Consider the following 20,234-nt stretch of genomic DNA (forward strand, 5'->3'; position numbering starts at 1 on the left):
GCGAGGCACCCAGGAGATGACGAGAGTGAGCCCCAGCATCTCAGCAGTTCTCAGTGCTAATAAGGTTCCTCTCCATGAAGACAACAACTATTCAGATATTCAGCTTTAAATATGCAAGACACTCCATTGATTTTTTTATTAGCGTGTTTGCAAGCCTGAGGTTAAGCATGTGCTGAAATATTTGGATATATCCCAGAGACAGGGAGAGCAGAGGCAGGCAGTCGTGCCTCCTGGCTAACAGACAGGCAGCTCTCAGAAAGTTTCACCTAAGCCCACCTTACTGTGCATGTGGCAGTTGGGAAACGTGCCAGCCAAGCACTGGCACCTGTTTGCCACCCAGGCAAGCAAAGTCCAGCCACCGATCCCAGCTGCCCTGTGTGGCTGCAGCCCTGGGAACTGGGTAATACCCCATCGCTCCTGGCTCATCCAGCTCTGTCTCCAGAGCCTTGCTAAGGAGCTGTCTCCCTGAATCCCCTGCACCCGTAACCTGGCTCACCCCACTGGCAGGGCTGGCATTCATCTCACCTAATGTTAGCCAGGGAAAAGCCCTGTCCCAGCTTCCCTTGCATGGCCAGGGCACAAGTGTCAGATGCAGCTGGGATGCATCTCCTCCCTTGCTGCAAGTGGGTGGCAGTGGGGAGAGACACAGCTTCTGCTCACATCTGCTGCTGGCTCCATCATGCCTTGGGACACACCTCTCTTTCTCAAAGAAAATTTGCTCTAAACTGCCCACATTTGATAGTTTTCAACACAACTCACATGAAAAGAAGAACTGTATCACACCGCTTTGGAAGAATCACAACCTCACTGTAACCAGGGGCTGCAGTGACCGATGTGCACTGCATCAGTTCTAATGTCTTTAACCCCATCTGCTTGAAAGGGAACTGCAGAAAAGTGGTGATTTTTAAAAATTTTATTTCTGCAAGCCTGTCTGGGTTTTGGTTTCCTTGTGAACTTCACATGCTTCTAATTGAAGCTCAATTTTCTTTTGTCACCGAGTAGCACTAAATTGAATGTTTCTGCTAATAGTTAATTTGTCTTATTTTCTGCAACAATAACTCTTTATTTTCCATCTTCTGCCTCAGAAGAGAGGAACCTAGCCAGCCCATGCATTAAAAATAGCTATAAATCCTGAAAAATATCTAGAATCATTTCAGTTGATAAGTATTGTCTTTAAAACTTCCATTTACAAAGACTGAAGCACTGGGAAATATATCATTAAAGGTGAGTGCATGGCAATGACCAGCAAAAGGCAATGGATTCACTAGGATTCACTAACACTGCCGTGGGGGTCCCCCCTCCACCCTGCTGCGATGGGAGCTGTGGCAGTCCCCAGTACCTGGAGCACCTCTGCCCACCCCTGCCCACCTCGCCGCCAGGCTGTGGATCCCACCGTGCTCCAGCCCTGGCCCAGCTCACTCGGGAGAGCCGCTGCAGCCGGTGGGGTCCCATGGGGTGGCACCCACAGTCCGGGGCGAGTTCGCCACAGGGCTGGTGGAAGCTTGATGAAGTGCAATGGGTTCAGATTGGATGATTTGGCATTTTCTCATGACAATTTGTTTCACTGAAAGATACCAACCAGGCTCCATCGTTATCAGCTGAAACAGTGTGCAGCTCAGAGCAATCAATCTGCAGTGTGTAACGCTGGCCTTATGAAACCCAGAAGCAGCGTTGCATGTCCCTGCAGGCAGTGATAGCTCCTATCAGCTGTTTATGCATGCACGGAAAGACCAGTCCTTTTTATAGAAACTGATTTTGCCACATGTAGGCTAAAATTGATGGATTACAGAGCTCACCACCATGACTGGCAGCACTGCACTAGTATTCAGCCAAATGCCACCCTCCGAGCCCCCAGGCACAGGGCAGCGATGCTCCCTGGCATGCACCAGGGCTTCCCTCCTCCCGTGGCTCCTCTGTTTCCCCCCACACTGGTGCTCGGGGAGGGAGATGGGGAGTGGAAATGAAGACAAGAGGGTCACCAAGATCAGGAGGAGGAGGAGGACAGGCAGGATGGGGAGGGGTCCTGGGAGCTGGAGTGGTGCCAGAGCAGTCCTTGGTGAAGAGGAGCTGCTTGCAGAGCCTGGATGCTTTGTGCCTGTGAATCATCTCGGCATGTACTTCCAAAAGTAGGATCTGCAGAGCTTGGGTGGGCACGTGCCCCTGTGAATGCCACCAGTGGAGAGGAAGCCCACGTCCCACACCTGAGAAAGAGGGATGGGGACTGTGCTGCTGGCAGAGGCTGGGGCAAGCTCTGCTCATCTGCCTCAGCGCTGCACAGGGCTAGGCTCGTGCCAAATAGGCGTAACAACCACTCAAGCAAAGGGAAAAATGTTAATGTGATGAAACCTTCCCCTGGCTGTTGCCACCACGGCCGGAGCTGCGGAGAGTATGGGAAGCGATGTCCCACGGGTGCGGGTGCTGGTCTGTAAGGGGCACATGGTGGTGATGCTTATGGGCAGAGGGGCTTTGCCCACCAAGGTTTAAGACCACAAACTGTGGAGACAGGCACAGAAGGACCTGTGCAGACTAGAGACCCATCCCATTTCTCTTTCGAGAGCCTGACACCAGCTTCCTTTGGATGCTGGAAACGCTAATGGAACAGCTCCTGTGATTTTCTGTCTTGTGTAGTGCAAGCCTGGCTTTTCATACAAACAAAACCCCAAGATAAATCTGATGTCAATCCATCTGCCCCCTCAGGTATCTCTACTTTTAAACCAATTAGGTGAGGGCGTTTTAACCAGAAACCCTGGAGGCCTATTTAGCAGTCTGAAATTTCTCTGGGCCATATTTCATGGTCCAGTTTCACTGAAAAAAGCCTCCCTTTGTCTTCATCTCCTCTAAATTTTGGTTCCCTGTGGTTTCTCACATTAACTAACACTCTTAGATAATCACCACGTTTATGATGTTTTTACTCCAATGGCACAAATGACTTTGGACCTATGAAACAAATAGAAGATGTTAAGTAGGAGCCAAGTAAAGAACAATATTCCCTTAATCCAGCAGTAAGTCATCTCTCTCTATCGTTTGTAAGGATAAGCCATGAATATTGATCTCCCATATGTGGTTTCATGCGGGTATAGTACAAAGTCAACTAAACCCAGTTATCTGTCTGATGGAACTAAAAAATGTTCCTCAATTTGATTTCGGGGAGAACTTAATGTGAAGGAAATTTAATTATGTTAGTAATATAGAACACAATGAAATGACCATCAAAACATTTTCCAAAGGTTTAAAATGTTTTTCTTTTGCTATGATTCACTTAAAGCAACCTCTTGTATATCTGTGTTAGTACAATCTCTTAAAAACTAGGCCTCAAAAGTCAATTTGATTACCTCTCTGAATTAAGTATGCACAAATGAAAGCAATTGAGATCAATACAAATTAGGTTAAGTACTCCACTGTGTACAAAATCATTATGTAACAAGAAACAATTTGAATGAAGATGCAAATAATCACATTGTCGGGGTGTGCAGCCAGTGTGCCTTCCCGTGCTCCTTCCCATCTGCTGCCCACACACAAACCCCTTCTGATTTTCGTAATCCCTGTGAATGCCCTCTGATGGCATTTTCCTAGAAAAACAGAACGCGCCTACAAATGAGAAGCGTGACACGAAGTATTAATCCTGTCCTTCCAGAGAAGATCTGTCGTTACTGGAGAAGATCTCTTTGCTCACCGAAACCAACCTTGCTGTAATGGCAAGGAGTTCCCTATGCCACGATTCCTATTTGGGCATACAAGGATTCCTGAAACGCTCTGAGAACGAAGCACACAACCTTGCTGTTTCCCTGTCCTGGACTGGGTTTTCTTGGTGCTCAACCTGCTTTTTCTCCCTCTCAATTCTGCCATGGAGGGAACGCCTTCCTCTCTCTAAGTCTTGCATCTTTCAGCTATTTGAGAAGAAAAGATTAATGGGTTTGGGGACCTAGTTCTTTTATATTTCTTTCTGACATGTAGCAGGTCTCAGGCTATTTGTGTCAAATCTCTTGTAAATCTGCTGGGTGGCTGAAATTGGGCTGTAAATTCTGCGGGGCAGGGGCTGCTTCCTCCCCTGCAGTGCTGCAACACCCATCTCGGTGTGGGATCTCTGACAAGGGCCTCTAAGTACTATTGTAATATACTTCCATCATTAATACAGAATAATAAATAATAGATGAGTTAGGGCCAATTTATTGCACTCCAGGGCGCGAACGAGTGGAGACTCGGTGAGCACGCGGTACAGTTTCAATGCACTCCTTGTCACCAAGCGGCTGGGAGCTCTAACCATGCACGGAAGCAGCAAAGCAGCCCCCCAGCTTCTTTTCTACAGCTGAGCCAGGGAGCGGCCCCTGACACTCCATATCCAGCCCTCTCCCTACCAACAAGCTTTCTGTGAGCTGCAGAAGGAACAGACCCAATTTCTGACAGATTTCTGTTTCAGCGTTGGTCACGATCCCGTAAGGTCTCCTTCCCAAGAGCTGGGGGACACATAAGCTTTCCCTTGGGCTGGGATCACCACCGAGCCGGTGCAAGCTCACGCCATAGCCTTGTTGCAAGTGGGCACTTCAGGGATCTCACTTCTCCCCACAGACTCCTGTTTTCACAAGAAGGGGTGCAACAGCCCACAGTTACCTGTGAGACCTCTGGCCCTGGGTGTGACAACAACCCCAGGGCACCCTGCAAGGAGCCAGGGATGCTGGGAGGAGGGGAACAGAGGGGCTGCAGGGACAGACACATACCCTGCCTGTGTCAGCCTTGTCAAGGTGCGAAAATGCACTTGTTCTGTTTCAGAGTCCCAGCTGCTTTTAGAAGAACAAGCAGACAAAAGCTGTGGAAGCAGCAGCATTTAAATACCATCACCCAACCGCAATGAGCAGCGTCAGCCCATCTGCAGTGCCAAGGCACCCCTCCCCAGGATTGCCAGCTCTTGCAGCAGCCAGGCTTCTCGGATGCTCTATCCAGCCACAGCAAAATGCTGGATGCTTCAAACTGTGCTCTGCCAGCCCTTCACTTCTAATGCTTGGGAGAGTTATGTTTCATCTTGTTCTGGAGATTCCCCCTTTTGAATCCCAAAATAGTTTCTAGCTGAATTATAACACTTTTCTGTAACAAGGATTTATATCCCCCTTGTCAGAGCACAGAGCTGAAACCAGAGTGTTCCCACACTAGCTGCTCTGCCTGTTGGAGCAGCAGCTGCAAGTGGTGTGCCAGCACATCCCCTCAAGCACCAGAATACAGCCATGACCTTCTCCCCCGTGGAGAAAGGTAAGCATTTCAGGGATCTTTTCCAAGAAAGGACTGGGAATTTGAAGCTGAGGTAGGTAAGCAAGCACAGAACAGGAGTCTGAAATCTGAGAGTGGATTAGAATTTGAAATACCTTGCCTCCTGGTTTTCTGCTGATTACATCTAGCAGCTTTCCCATAGCTCTGTTGCTCTGACAGCCTCCCATGCTGCAGTTCCCTCCTGCACCTTAACGCTTGCAAGTCAGAGTCACAAGCCGAGTCCCATGGGCTCTTCTGCAAAGGAAAGTATGGATCTGCCAAGTTCTGGCTGTGTGCTTCCAGAACCAGCCTGTTTTCAGAAGTTCTGAGTCATGGGAGAAAGCATGGAATGATTATTTCCTTTTAATGGCTGTTATGCACAGGGTGCAATTATAAAGGAACAGGAGAGGACAGGAGCAAAGCTCTGCCAACTTATCTGGGAATGACAGATCTATACTGTCCACTGGCTCTCTGGGCTCTCCTTGCACTTCAGACGACAACTGCTGAGCACACAAAGCAAGAGCAGGCCTGGGAGGAGCCATGTTCTTTGCCATACAGCCTGGTTCCCATTTCCTTCTTCCCAGGTGCTTACAAAAACACAGCCTCAACAGGAGAGGTAAGTGACCTTCCCCCAGGCACCAGCAACGTATCGTGGGGAGGCAAGGAAGGGGGGGGCACCCTCCAGGCAGAGGGGCTGGGGGTGTTTCCCACCTCCACAGTGAACATGCGACCACGCAGCTGGTGGATGGGAGGTGGGACGACCCCTCAGCAGGCTGTGTGGGTGACAGCAGTTGCATCAGGTAGTACTCCTGTCACCCCAATGGTACGAGCTAGCTGAAAGTAAGCAGGGTTCTGGTGTCAGGTCTGTGTGGCCATGCCCCACCGGACACCTTTTCTGCAGGGCATGGTCAGGGCTGGATGTGGGAGGAGCGACAAGGCGCTGTACCCCAGCAGGATCTGGACATGTGGAGGAGAAACTTGGCATTAAAGATGCCAGAAGGACAAGGGAAAAGCTTTGGAAGTTTATACCTAATCTGTGTGAGCCTCTTTGCATTGGGAGCCTGTGGTCATGGCTGACGTGGTGCTGTGGTGCCACTGGTCCTTACCAGCAATAGCCGGAGGAAGGATGCTTGTGCCATGACACTGTCTGCTGAGGAAAGCAGCAGTGTCCTCACCTGATACAGGAGCAAGTGGGCATGATAAGCACAGAGGAGAAGGAAAATGGAGAAGGTGGTGCGTGGGAAGCTCCCCGAGAAAGACTTCCTCATGCTCTTCCTTTATCTTCCTCAGCCCTGTGCTGCTTGCCAAAGCTTAATGCCTCAGAACAGGCCCCCATTCTTAAATGCCCATTATGACAAGATAAGATCTGCTGGAAAATCACCACTACTCATAAATATGTTCCCTGCTTACTTAGAGATATTTTGGTCTCAGAGACAATTTGTGTTTTGGGAAACTGCCAGCCTCTATCACTTGCCTAATAATTCCTTTGTGCAGCATTTACCAGTGGCTTGAGTCCCCTTTTTTTCACAATGAAGTAGTTTAGTTTTATAGCTCAAAAACCCCAAACAAGCCCAAAACACTCAAATTTCTTTTCTGATTGCACTTCTGTCTGCCATCAGTGAGTTGTCTGGTTGATCTTATCACTGAACCCATTTGAGATTAGCCTATTTTGTGTGATTCCTGTGTACAAAAATCCTCTATAAATCAGAGCACCTTTTATGCAAGAGTCTGCAAGATTGATAGAGCTGGATACAAAATCCTTTACCTTGGAAAAAAGAGATCTATTATGTGTCCCATTGAACGTAATGCTTTCCCTGCATATTCATCTCCAAAGTATGATGGGGCTGTTTCTAGAGAAGACAGAAGACAAGACAGAAGTCTTAAATACAGATTGCTATCAGAAGAAAGGGAGTTGTTGGGGTTTTTTTCTCTGTGTAGTGGGGATACGATGGGAAGCAAAGGATTTAAAAGACAAAAAGGGAGATTAAGGCTAGTCATTAAGGATTTTTTTTTGTACCTGTAAACCCTGGAAGCCTGAGAAATCCCCATCACTGGAGACTCTTGAAGAATGGGGCAGACTGTCAGGACAGGTGATGTCTCAAGTCCTTTTCAGCCCTGCTTTCCCTGTTAGCTTAATTCTCTGTACACCTGCAGAGCCCTGTTTCTACTCTGAAGGCAGCCACAGGGGAGCTCCTCTGATGCGAGGAATCTGCTACTTTTGGTGCTTGGAGACTCAGAACAGATGTGTTTGGTTACTGGCAAGAAGCTTGTCATCTCTGAGTAATGCATAATTGGAAGGGATGAAAAGCCAGTTGCAACTGGTGGATGGCAGGAACATCAAGGACAAGATTTTGTGAATAATACAAGGGAGGAGTGCTAAGGATGAGCAACCAGGGCAACAGTGCAGAAAAAAGCACAAGGTTTGAGTCAAAATGCCCCTGTAAAAAGCAAGGGAAGAAACAGCATCAGTTACTGGAAAATAATCCTTCTGGCAAGAATGTTCTCTCCTTTTTGTGTTCCTCACGACAATCTCTGGCAGCTTTTAGATGCAGAGGAATAATTTGAGTTTGGGATATTTCAATTGAAATGGTGATGGCCAAGAGATACTACGAAAAGATGAGGTGCTGGAAAAAAATCTAATAAGGGAAGAGTGAAGAACAGGATGGAAAAGCTCAGAATAAGTAACCCATGTTGACTGGCTAATTGTTTCTTGAATAAAGTAGAGGGGGGGGAAAAAGACAGAAACGCAATGACAAATGTGGTCAGATCTTTATCAGCCAACCAAGAACCTGATGAAAACTGGTTGTTTAACAAAAATGGTATTCAAATTTCTGCAGGGCAAAAATGTCTTCAGAAATAATGTGGAACAAAACGATAGGGCATGATATTATTTCAGAGAGTTGGTACATGAGAAATATAATTTACACCCAGCACCACAATTTACTGCATGGATTGTTCAAACATAACAGCTAATCTATATCTGAAGAGAGTACCAATATTTCAAGCAACTAAGCACCTTTCAAAGAATCTTTATGTACCTGTATATTTAATTCAACACTAAGAAATAGTTTTATACATAGATAACGCACTTGATACAGATGTTATTACACCTTAATTTTTAGCTGTAGCTACAGGCAACAAAACAGTCTCAAAATTCAGAGAAAGCAGCATTCGGTGTGGCACAAAGAGGCAGCGGATGGACAGACAACAGCAGTCCACTGGCACCCGACCCACCCCTCGCCATCAGCTCCAGTACAAGGCCCCTTCCTGGCGCTGGAGGGTTGAAGGGTGCGGGAGGGTCAGCTGCACCAGCGCAGTCCTGGCCTTGGTGGGATGCGGGGCCACCATTCCTCCCTCCACTGGGATGGCCCCCCACGGCCCACCAGGGTCTGGGCCAGGGAAAGGCCACAGCCACTGCCTGCCCTGAGGTGCCTCACCCCATCCTGCTCCCCTCTGTCCTTCCTCCCTTGTAGCTCTCCTGGTCCCCTCCTTCCCACTCCTGTGCCTCTCCACCCCCCCTGCACCCCCCCACTCCCTCCTGTGCTCCTGCATCCCTCCTGCTCCCCTCCATCCCTCTCCTGCGCCCCTCATCTCCTTTCCGCTCCCCTCTACCCCCCGTGCCCCTCCCTCCCCTGCACCCTTCCATCCCCCCTGTTCCCCTCCATCCCTCTCCCACACCCCTCCACGAGCGCGCCCCTCCCTCCCCCGCGCCCCCGCCCCCCGCCGCTGTCCGTGGTGCTGACGGTGCCGCTGCCGCTCCCGCCGCGGGGGGTCGGACGGGCCCACCCCCCCCCCCCCCCCTCCCGGCACTGCTCCCGCCCTTCCCGCGTGGGCCGGGGCCGCAGGCCCCCGAGCCCCGCAGCCCCGCAGCTCCCCGAACCCCGCAGCCCCGCAGCTCCCCGAACCCCGCAGCCCCCCCAGCGCCGCAGCACGGCACGCGGGGTCCAGGAGCGGAGCAGCGCGGCCCGGGGCGCCCCGGCACTGGCGGGGTCACGGCCGGGGCTTTCAGGCGGGGACCCGTGACGGGGCCTCGGGCACAGCTCCCGTGGAACCGAGCGCGCCGGGCCCGTGGTGGGCACGTCCCCGGCCCCTGCCGCTGCTCCTTGGGCAAGGGCGGGCGGGCAGATGCGGGGCGCACACAGCCCCCCCGGACCCCTCTGCGATCGCACGGCTATAAACACGGCGAGGTCAGCCTGCCCGTTCTGCACTAATGACTCATTGATGGGTATTTTGGGTACAAAACCGTTTAATCACCAATAACGTTATTCAGCAATCGGGACTTGTAAACAAGCGGTGAGAGCGGTTTGCTGAGCCGCCCGGAAAGAGTAGCGGGGAGCCGCGGGGTGCGGCCCCGCAGCACCATGCCGCCCCCCCGCCTCAGCACCGTGCCGAGCCGCGCCCCCCACCCCTCGGGGGGGCACACAGTGTGGCAGGGGCACGCTCCCGGTTTGGCTGCCGGGGGGCCGCAACGCCCCGAGGTGCGGCGCTTGGCAGAGCAGGCCCCGGTAACCGGCACGGCAGCTGAGCCCTGCCCTCCGAGCTGCCCCCGCAAATTCACGCACTGACTCACCTACAGACCGCCAGTATTTTCCCCCCCAGCACAAACTGAGGCACTGCCCGGCGGGGCAGCAGCGGGCCAAGGCTCCTACCCACCGCTTCCCCCCGCCGCGGCCGCGCCTGAGCCGGGTCTTGCCCTCGGACATTGGCCCGCCAGGGCCCCCCGCACCCCCGAGCTGGGGCTGCCGCCCCCGCCCGCCGCTCCCTGGTCACGGAAGGCAGTAAGCACGGAAATAAGGGATGGAAAGGGGAAAAAGGGGGGTGGGGGGGGTGGGGGGGTGGGAAAGAGGAAAAGGGGAAAGAGGAAAGGGGAAAAAGGAAACGAAAGGTAAAGAACTAGAATCTGTATCTTCTTATTATTCTTCTTGTGTATCTTCTATAAGAAAAAAGAAGCACACCGCACTGCTACAGCTGCCACGGGGAGCGGGGGCATTTCCCTCCAAGGACAGCAGATTCTCGTCCTGTTTGGGGAAAACTTACAGGAGGGAGGACGGGGGAAAACGGCTGGTGGTTTTCAGAAATCTGAAATACTTTTGGCTTATTCCCCTTGCATAGAGGGTTTTAAGCAGGCGCGTGAAGGGGAAGAAGGAAGTACAGAGGCAATGAAGCTGTATATTCACACGTGGTAATAATAATAATAAAAAAATCGATTTCCCGAAAGGAACGTCAATTTGCAAAGGTCTTTCCTGCTCCAGCTCCCACTCCACGTGCAACCCGTGCCCACTCGGCGACCGAGCTCTCTCCAAACTTCACTCCAGGATGCGACGGCATTCAGGGGGAACTGGGAATGTGGAGACCCAGAAGTACACGGGCATAACTCCGTGTGGATGGCAGAAAATCAGAAACCGCATCTACGCACCTGCCCGGCAGCAGTTTAGCTGCCCTTTCTGATTTTCTGCCTTACATGTATGGCTCCGTGGGGAACCCCCCACCCGGGACCGGTGCTGGGAAGGAAAAGCACCAGCAGCATTACTGGAAATGAGCCGGCTCAGGTTCCAGATCAATGAAAACCGGGTCCACGCGTTTATGCTCCTGTTGCCAGCATTAATGCTCTTTTAATCTTCTAAACATTATCGGCATCGATTTCCCTCTAGATACACGTTTGTTTGAGAAGGCGACATCACCGTGTGCTCCGGCAACAAATAAATAAATAAAAAATAAGCCCCAGCTTTCTCTTTACTTGTGCCGGACAAACCTCGGGACCTTCGTCTGGCTGAAAACAGAGGCGCAGCGGACAGCCGGGGGTGCGGGAAAGGCCGGGAGGGGTTTGCCGCCACCGGTAGAGCCGAGGCAGGGGATCAGCACTCTTGCACCCCATCCCCCCGGCCCGGCCCCGCAGCACGGCCGCGGCGGTCCGCAAAGCCTCCTCTGCCCCCGGCTGACCCGCCGCAGGGCGCGGGGGCCGGAGTCGCCCCCCGCTCTCCAAACCGCACCGCTCCTCCCGGCTCCGCCAGTGACAAAGGAGGGGCGAGGCCCCCCCGGGGCCTCCCGAGCCCCCGCAGAGGGGGTGTGTATGTCGGTCCAGCCCGAGTAGCGACCCCCCGCCTCCCGCAGCCACCTCTCGGTGCAGCGGGGCCGGAGCCAGCCGCCGGGACACCCCGCTCGGTACCGGCGCTCGGCGAGCTGCCGCGGGGCCGGCGGGCACCGGCCTGGCCCGGGCCGCTGCAGGCGGGGGCAGTACGGCCGCGCCAGGACCGACACCCACAGGCCCGTGAGCGCTGCTCTGCCGCGGCGGGGAGCCCGGCTGCCACGCAGCCCGGGCTGCGGGCTCCCACGGAGGGGAGAGCGGGTGCCTGCCCGGCCCGGCCGCTCGCCGCGCTACCGGACACAGCGGCGAGCGGCCGCGCTCCGGCCGGGGCGGCGTGGGAGGCGGCTGCGCCCAGTCCTTCGCCCGCAGCGCGCTGCCGGGGGTCCCTGCCGGGGCTCCCTGCCATGGGCTCTCTGCTGGGGGTCACTGCCACAGGGACCCTGCCATGAGCTCTCTGCTGGGGGTCCCTGCCACGGGGACCCTGCCATGGGCTCTCTGCTGGGGGTCCCTGCCACGGGGACCCTGCCATGGGCTCTCTGCTGGGGGTCCCTGCCATGGGGTCCCTGCCACGGGTTCTCTGCTGGGGGTGCCTGCCAAGGGGTCCCTGCCACAGGGACCCTGCCACGGGGTCCCTTCCGGGGGTCCCTACCATGGGGTCGCTCGCGGGGGTCCCTGACTGCCGCCCCCCCTCTGCGCCCGCAGAACAATGGGGGCTGCGGCGCTCAGCGCGCGCGCCAGGGGGCGCCCGTTCGCCCTCCGCGGGACAATGCGGCCGGGCCGCGCGGGGCTGCCGCCCCCCCCGCCGCCCCCCCCGCCGCTCCGCCCGTCCCCGCCTGCCCCGGGACGCGGAGCCCTCGCCCGGCGGCGCTCGACCGCTGTGCCGGCTGTTTGCGCGGCGTGCGGGGGGACCTCGCGGAGAGCGCGCAGGGCGCCCTTCAGCACCCGGCCCCGGAGAGCGGCCCCGGCCCACGGCGGCCGGGGGAGGGTCTCGGCTGGCCCCGGCCGCCCGACAGCCGCAGCAGACAGCGCCCCCGCAGCAGCCTCGCCGGCGCCGGGGCACGGGACAGCCCCGGGCCCTTGCCCCTGCGCCCGGCGGCTGCGGTCGGGCGACAGGGGCGGCCGCCGAGCCGGTACCGGCACCGGCGGGAAGCGGCCGTGCGGGGCCGGCCGGGGCGGCGCTGGAGTCCCCCGGAGTCGCGCCAAGCTGCCCCGCTCCCCGCCGGCCGCCGTCCCGCACCTACCTGCCAGCCGCAGGGCCGACATCCTCTGGAACTCGGGCTCCTGCAGCCACTTCCACATCCTGCGGAAGGTCTCCCGGCCGGACTTGAGTTTACTCCACGGCTTAGGGTTCCGCAGCAAGTCCGAGAGGGTCCCCTGAGAGCGGCACAGCACCCGCTGGGCGAAGATGGCCTGCGGGATGCTGTAGCGCTTCAGCTCTGCCGTGATCCTTTGTGCCACTTCTTTGGTGTTGATCTCCTCCAGCTGCCCCGAGCTGCTCACCTGCGAGCCGGAGGAGGAGGAGGGCGGCCGCTCCCGGCCGGCGGGCAGCGCGGGGCCGTGGGGTGGTGGGTGGCCGGGGTGCGCGGGGTGGTGCATGCCGTTCAGGTGGGGCATCATGGCGGGGGGCGTCCCCAGCCCCCGGGAGAGGTGCTGGTCCCCCCGCGCCAGCATGGCCGCGTGGGCGTCGAAGTTGGGACTCAGCATCTTCTCGTGGCCGGGCGGCCCGTAGCCGTGGAGGCCCTGCTGGGCATTGTGGAGGGGGCCCAGCCCGTTGCCCAGCGGCGAGAGGCTCTGCCCCATGCCGGGCATCTCCTTGTAGGGTCCGTAGAGGTTGTTGACGGCGGGCAGCCCGCGCTCGTCACGCATGAGGGCGAAGCTGCCGCTGACGTTGCCCGAGAGGCGCTGGTGGTGGTGGTGGTGGGCGTGCGGGTGGGCGTGCGGGTGGTGGAACTTGTCGGAGACGGTGGAGATGGGCGGCAGGGGCTGGAGTGGCGTCAGGGTGGTGTAGGTGCTGCTCATGCCCATGCCGGGCGGCGAGGACTCGCAGGGCATGCTCATGGCGTGGTGCAGCGGGATGGAGAGCTCGGGCCGGTACTCGGCGGCGCCGTCCAGCAGCGAGGCCATGCTGGACACCATGGCCGGTCGGGCGGCGGCGGGGGCCAGCTCCTGGTGCGGCGGCGGCGGCGGCGGCGGCGGGGGGGGGGCGGGCACTCGGAGCGGCCCGGCGCTGCGGCCGCCGTGGTGGGGGCTGGGGCTGCCCATCAGCTCCGGCTCATGGCCAGCCGCCCCGTGCAGGCTGCCCAGCGGCTCCATCGCCATCTCGGGGTTCATGGCGCAGGCACCCGGCTCCCTGGCGAGGCATCGACGGGCGCTGCGGCCGCTCCTCATTCACTCATGGGGGCGGCGGCCGCGCCGGGGCAGCGCGCCGCGGCCCGGGGGCCGCCCGCTCCGCCGGCCCCGCGGGCAGCGGGCAGCGGGCAGCAGCCGCTCAGCCGGGCCCGCGCCAGCCCCGCGCCATGTCCTCGCCTCGCCGCCGCCGCCGCCGTCTGCGGGCGGCGGGAGCTGTCCAGGGCGCGCCGCGCGCCCCGCCTGGCCGCGCCCGCTGGGCCGGGCCTGCGCCACTGACAGGCGGCGCGGCCGCGCGGGCCCCGGCGCTGGGCGGGCTCGCCAATGGCGGAGCGGGGCGGGGCGGCGTGGGGCGGGCCCGCCAATGGCGGCGCGGCGCGGCGCGGGGCGGGGCGGCGGGCCGGGGAGCGCCCGGGCCTTAAAGACGCCGTGGCCCTTTGTAGGTGTCCGGCGTGTCTCGCTGTTGGGGCGCAAGTGCAGGGTTCCACCGGGCAGCACCGTGGCGGCGGCTCCGCTCCTCCTGGGGGACGGCCCGGCTCGACCCGTGCAGCGCCTCCGGCCCTCCGCGTCCCCTCAGCTCCCCTGGCCGCCTCCGGCTCCCCGTGTCCCCTCAGCTCCCTCAGTCCCCGTGACGCCCCTGGGGTCCCCTAAGGTGCCTCAGTCCTCCTGACCCCCTTAGGCTCCCCGCGTCCTCTCCGCCTCATCGGTCCCCTCGTGCTCTGCTCGGGAAGCGGCTGCCGCGGACGTGGCCGCCCCGAGTCCCGACAGGCGGCAGCGCCGCCCGGGCCGCCGGTGCCGGAGCCGCCGCGCCAGCCCCGTGCTCCCGGCTGCCCGCCGTACGGAACGGCGGCCTGGCCGCGCAGTTGTTGCCTTTGTGCGGAGGCGGCGCCGGGGGCCGGGGAGCCGTGACCCGTTTGCCGCCCCCCCCGGAGGGCGAGCGAGGGCCCGGCCAGACGGCCCCTCCGGCCGCCGCGCCCCCGGGAAGACCGCTCCGAAGTGGGCAGGGGACCGGGGGCTCCGGCTCCCTCGGCAGCGGGGGCGCCGCAGCCGCCGCGCTCGGCTCGGCTGGGCCCTGTCCGCCGTGAGAGGTGCGGGAGCCTGGCATCCCGTTCCCGCCGCTCCCCGGGGATCCCGTTCGGCAGGCCCGGCCTCGACTCACGGCACCGCGCTCCCCTGCCTCCCTGTTTGCTGTTTTAAACTGAGGCGCTGTGTCAACCCGCGCTATTAGTTGCCTTAAATATGTCAGAGTACGGCCCAGGAAAAATGTGCCACGAGCATACAGCAGTCAACGAAGCGGTATGGTCACAAAAGAAATCCGTGTCCCCATGTCAGTCTGCTTTCGTGCAGCTGCATGGTTCCTTTCACTGACGCATGCCCTGCCATACACATGGACACGCATGTCTTCCCATGTCCGGAGCTTGCGTGCTGCCCAGGCCTCTCCCACTGGAAGGGGCTGCAGCACCTCCGCTCTGGGGGGCTGAGCCGGGAGGCACTGACCGGCGGCATTGCAGTGAGCAGGTTTGATTCACTTTGTGTTTGCCATTGCCAAAACCACCTTGTGTGCGACGGCAGGGCCATTGGCTCAGAGCTGTGAGCCCCCCATGCCAATCCAGTGCGTTACTGGCAGCCAGCTTCTCCCACCTCGTGGCTCCGAAGACCCCCTGTCCCCCAGGTATGCTGCTGCACGTGGGGACCCCACCACTGTCCCACCCAGGGGAGGTGGGGAGTGGGGGCTGCACTGGCCGGGTGGCATCACTGGGAAGCAGCCTGCAGGGCCCCAAAGGGGCCTTGAGCGTGGCCGGAGCCCCAGAACATGGTGCGGTGCTGGGGCTGTGGGGAGAGGCAGGGAGGGCTGGAAGCAGGCAGGCAGGCCACAGAGGAGGTGAGCAGCAGAGGAGGCAGGCAGGAAGAGGAGGAGGTTGGCGGGCAGCGGGGGCATGGGACCAGGGCCTGTGGGGACCTAACCCCTGAACATGGAGCTGGCAAGCGGGGACCTGCCTGCTCCAGTCAGGCCCTGTGCCCTTTCCACCCCCCACTGTGGCAGCACCCATGTTGAGACATGTTGGGCCATGCCATGCCACCCCGGGCTCAGCCGTGCTGGACTGTGTGTGTTCAGATGGGTCAGGCTGTGCCATACCATCCCAGGCTGGGCCATGCTGGACTGGGCTGCACCATTCCAGGCTGTGCCTGAGTCTGCCATGCCATGTCATGCTGAGCCATGCTGTGACTGACTGTAGGGTAGTACTGTGCCATGCCAGGCCATGCAGCTGCTCCCATCCATGTGGTTCCCTCCACTGCCCCCCCACCCATTTAATCAGTAACACAGCAATGGCAGCTCCGAGCAGCCGTGCCCTTGCGTTTTATGTCATCCTTATCTCCACCTCTACATTTGTAAAGGTCCCATCCCCACTGTGTCTTTCTGGTAACGAAATGGGGGAAAATGGGGAGAAATGTCACTTTTTTAATACGATCAGTGAGAGTTCAGCCTGAGTTGTACACTGGGGAGTAAAATTCAGAAAACAGCCAAGGGGGAGAGGTTATGCAGGAGCTGTGTGGCAGGGGGCTGTGGGGAGCCGTGGGCGGGGGGGCACTGTGGTGTGGGCAGAGTGCCCAGCCACCCGCCTGGGCCTGGGTACAAACAGGAATGGGTGCTGGGCACCTCTCTGCTTTGGAACATGCAGAAATACCATGGAGCTTGTAAAGAAATGCAGCTGCTGAGTAAAAATTGTTGAGTCCTGTCCAAAAATGGCTGTTTTATATTCTTCCAAGGTAAGACACCATGCATTACCTTGCCACTCTTGAGGGCACCTGCAGTCTCTTTACAAACAGGTTGTGTATGATAGCACTCAGTTTCCTTACATATTTCCACTATGGATTCCCAAAGGCTAACAATCTGTTTCCTTCCACACTGCTGTTGCCACATGTCTCTGAAGTTCATGGTGTTTTCCAAGCTGCTTTTTGGCATTAACCAAGTGCGTATAAAATGAAGCTCCCCCCACCCCAGCTACCCCTGCCATTGTCAGCCTGTAGTGGAAAAGAAAAAAGAAAGGAAGAAGAAAAAGAAAGCCCTGGCATGAGGTGCCTTTGTTCAGGGCAAGTTATGCGTGAAATCTTTTTGTCCTTCCTAAAGGAAGGCAAAAGTTGCAGTTGATTTGGGGTAAAGAGAGGCAAGTGCAGCTCTCCCGAGGCAGAGGTAGGATGGCAGGCAGGACGGGAGAGGAGTGAGTGGGCAGACTCCCATGGGAACCAGCTGCTGCAGGTGTGCTGGTGTCCTTTTCCTTTTTTCCCCTTTCTTCCTTTTTTGCCTCTTTCCCCGCCCTTTTTTCCTTTCCTTCCCCTTCCTTTTCTCCTTTCCCAGAAGAACTGTTGTTGGAAGGTACCTCTGGAGCCCAGGTGTTCCAACCCCTGCTCAAACCGTGTCACACAAGCATAAGCTGGTGACAGGACATGCTTTTTTAGATACTCAGCTCCATCCCCTCCTGCTGTTCCTGGGAACTACCAGTACTCTCTTACAGAGTGGGAACCATTACCTAAAAATTAAGATTAATCATACTTTGAGTTGTAGCTCCATAGGTTTTGCAAAGATCTTCTAACATGTTTCATAACTTAAATGAAATACAACTTTTTGTTGAACAAAAAATGAACTGCACTATTTTGCTTGATTGTGTATTGATCCCCTTTCCTTCCAGAAAAGCCAGCTGCATTCAGCTATCTCAGTAAGCACCTACCGCCCCTTTTTGTGAGCTGAGGTGCTACTTGTCTTTGGTGGGGTCTGTGCCAATGGGCATGAGGCAAAGTTCCCCACCTCGGCAGAGCAGCAGAAGTGGGGCACCCCAGCAGCAGGGAGCAGAGCTGCCGTGGGCCGCTGTGGCAGGTCTGCATGCTGGCACAGGAGCTGTGCAGGTGGAGGGAGCATTTGCCAGTGCCTTCGGAGGGCTGGGCTGCACCCGTCATTCCGATCAATTATGCTCTCTGTAAGTTAACAGAGGAAAGATGAGAAATTGATTTTTTTTTTTCCTGACAAAATGGTATTTTCAAAATTCAGGAGATAAGGCCTGACTTTGACCTTTTCTTTCTAAACTTACGCCTGATTATCGTGTTCCTTGATGATGCTATGTTACACATGGTAGTGTCTAATTCTGGCATCTTGCCAAATTGATGTAAAAATCTTCCTGGTAATCAACCCACAAACGTATAAATATCAGTGCACAGCACAGCTGTAACCAACACAGCTGGTATGTTGTGGCATCGTGCTGCTCGTGTACCGCGTTGCCTGTGCTCTGCCTGCTGTCTCACAGCCAGTGAGCAGTGCAGGCACTACTGTGGGGCTGCAATGCAGTGGGGGCTGTGAAGGGCTGCTGTCAGCCCCGCTGGAGGCAGTGTGGCAGAGAGCTCTGCCCTTCTTCCCCATGGGCGCCGTATGCTTTGGCATCTTCCACGGGGCTCCTCAAGGCCCCTGCACCCACTAAACCTTCCCCCCGTGTGACGGAGGGTGCTCGGGTGCCCTTTGGCACCCACGCAGAACAAACCCTTTCTGTCAGCTGTACCGCTGGCAGCAGGTGCAGGCATGGCTGGCAGGAGCGGTGCCGGACAGCCCGGGGTGGCTGGTCACGGCTTCCAGCCTAACGAGCTTGGGCTGCCCAGCGGGAAGCAGCATTCCCTGCCTGCATGGCTGCCTTTGCCAGAGGCTTTCCCTCTGCTCTCGGGGGGCGGGAGGAGGGAGGTTTCTTTGTTAGCTTTCCTCCTCCCTCCCTGCAGCCTGGACTCCCCTGGCCGATGCTGGGTGCCCTTGCTTCCCTCAAAAGAGGTAGTGGTGTGGTGCCCAGGGGCTGGTGGGATGGGATGGACCTGGGGGCTGACCTGGCCTGGACACATTCACCCCAAGCTTTCTTGCTCAGCATCCTTCTTTTTTTGGCCATGGCTCCCCTGGGTATTTGAATTTTAATTCCTCTCCTCTTTTGTTCACTAGGGATTCAACTCTGCAGTTCCCTCCAGCACCCACACCCATCTCTGAGCGTGCAGAAGAGGAAGCCCTGGCCCTCCAGTGCTGCAAAACTGGCTGACTGACCCAAACTGCTCGTAAAAAGGTGAATCCACAGATTCATCACCTGCACTCACAGCCCTGCATGTTAGTGCTCATGTGCTCACGTTAGCGCTCGACATGGGCCACAGGCATGGGTGAGCTTTCCCTTAAAACATCTAGCATGAGTTGGCAAGAGATGGCACACGTCATTTTCACCTGCTTTTAAACAAATATTGCAACTGTTTTCTTTGCGTGTTTTGAAACTGGTGTTGCAAGTCTGTTTTTCTCTGCAGAGGGGCCAGCTCCAGCCCCCTCTGATGTCTTCCCAATAATGGCAGCACAGCTGGACATGGGTCCAGGGGGCTTAACCTGTATTGGCCCCAGCTGTACCTCCTGCCCAGGACTAAGTTTTGCTTGTGAGAAGCAGAACCAACCTTCCCTGTGATTTTTCTCCTCCCAGGCAGGATTTCAGTTATTTAGAAGTAAAAGATAAGTCAGACAATATGAGATTTTTTTTCCCCAGAGATTTTCAGAGGGGCAGTCTGGAGGGTAAAACAGGCCTGAGAAAGCTGAATCCAGTGTTATTAGTGCAAACTAATAGCAGGAAAAAAGGCTCTGAGGTTACCTGAGGGAAGTGAGACACTGCCAGCACCCTATGGCCCTGGCACAGAGGCACAGAGGCTCTGGGAAGCCTTGCTCAGATTTATTAGTGGGCAGATGAATTGGGGGTTTCTGCTCTGTGCCTCCCATGGGACAGCTCTGGCTCGGTGCACCCTGGCCTCACTGCAAGAGGGACAGTGCGGCTGTCCTGGCGTGGCTGATGGCACACTTGGCTGGTGAGGACCATGGTTAAAGATTAAAACTGGATCCAGTTCGCAATATTTATCTTGGAAGCAGGAGGGCTTGTTTGGTTTGTGGGAAGTGTTGGGAAATGATGATGCTGGCATGGAGACACCCAGCAGGGCTGGCCCCCACAGGGTCCCGGGGTCCTGGCAGACTTCACACGGTGAGCTGGGGATGTGGCAGTGCTGGCGCCGTGGGCAGGACAGGGAGAAAACCTAAGGGAGGGGCCCACATCAGCGGGTGCACCCCACAGTTAAGACATGGCTGCTCCCCTCTGATGCTTTGCACAGTGTCCTACCTCCCAAACAGAGACAGTGGCACCTGCCTCTCCCCCATGATCGTTTGAAGGATAAATATATTAGATACTAGTGATGGGAAGCATGCAAGTAGCATAGACAGATACTGCTTTTTCATTTGTATTGCACTAAACGTTACTTACTAGAACATTTTTCAAAGATTAATAACTGCTTGCCAAAACTATTAGCCCTACTCTGGAAAAACCCACCCAGATGAACTGGGACAGAAAGCTATCCAGTTTATGCAAAAACATGGGATTTAGATATATTTTGGTGGTGAGAGTGCCTGACGTGCACAAGAATGACACAGGATATTCAGGAGCTAACTTGCATTTGTGCTGTGCAGGCCAGGCAAACCTCTTTAGAGCAATTTGTGCACCAGAACAAATCAAGAACAAGCTGT

General features: G+C 56.8%; 1 protein-coding gene across 1 annotated transcript in view; it reads right to left on the bottom strand.

The window, feature by feature from the left end:
* ONECUT2 (one cut homeobox 2) overlaps positions 1-13,748 on the bottom strand; it is a 28,426-nt gene extending 14,678 nt beyond the window's left edge. Inside the window, exon 1 of the mRNA XM_027803612.2 lies at positions 12,565-13,748. Within this exon, the coding sequence (XP_027659413.2) occupies positions 12,565-13,711 (1,147 nt within the window). The 5' untranslated portion in view covers positions 13,712-13,748. The remainder of the gene's footprint in view (positions 1-12,564) is intronic.
* Positions 13,749-20,234: the final 6,486 nt, after the last annotated feature.

Source organism: Falco cherrug, chromosome Z, assembly GCF_023634085.1.
Source record: "Falco cherrug isolate bFalChe1 chromosome Z, bFalChe1.pri, whole genome shotgun sequence".
NCBI classification, from domain to species: domain Eukaryota; kingdom Metazoa; phylum Chordata; class Aves; order Falconiformes; family Falconidae; genus Falco; species Falco cherrug.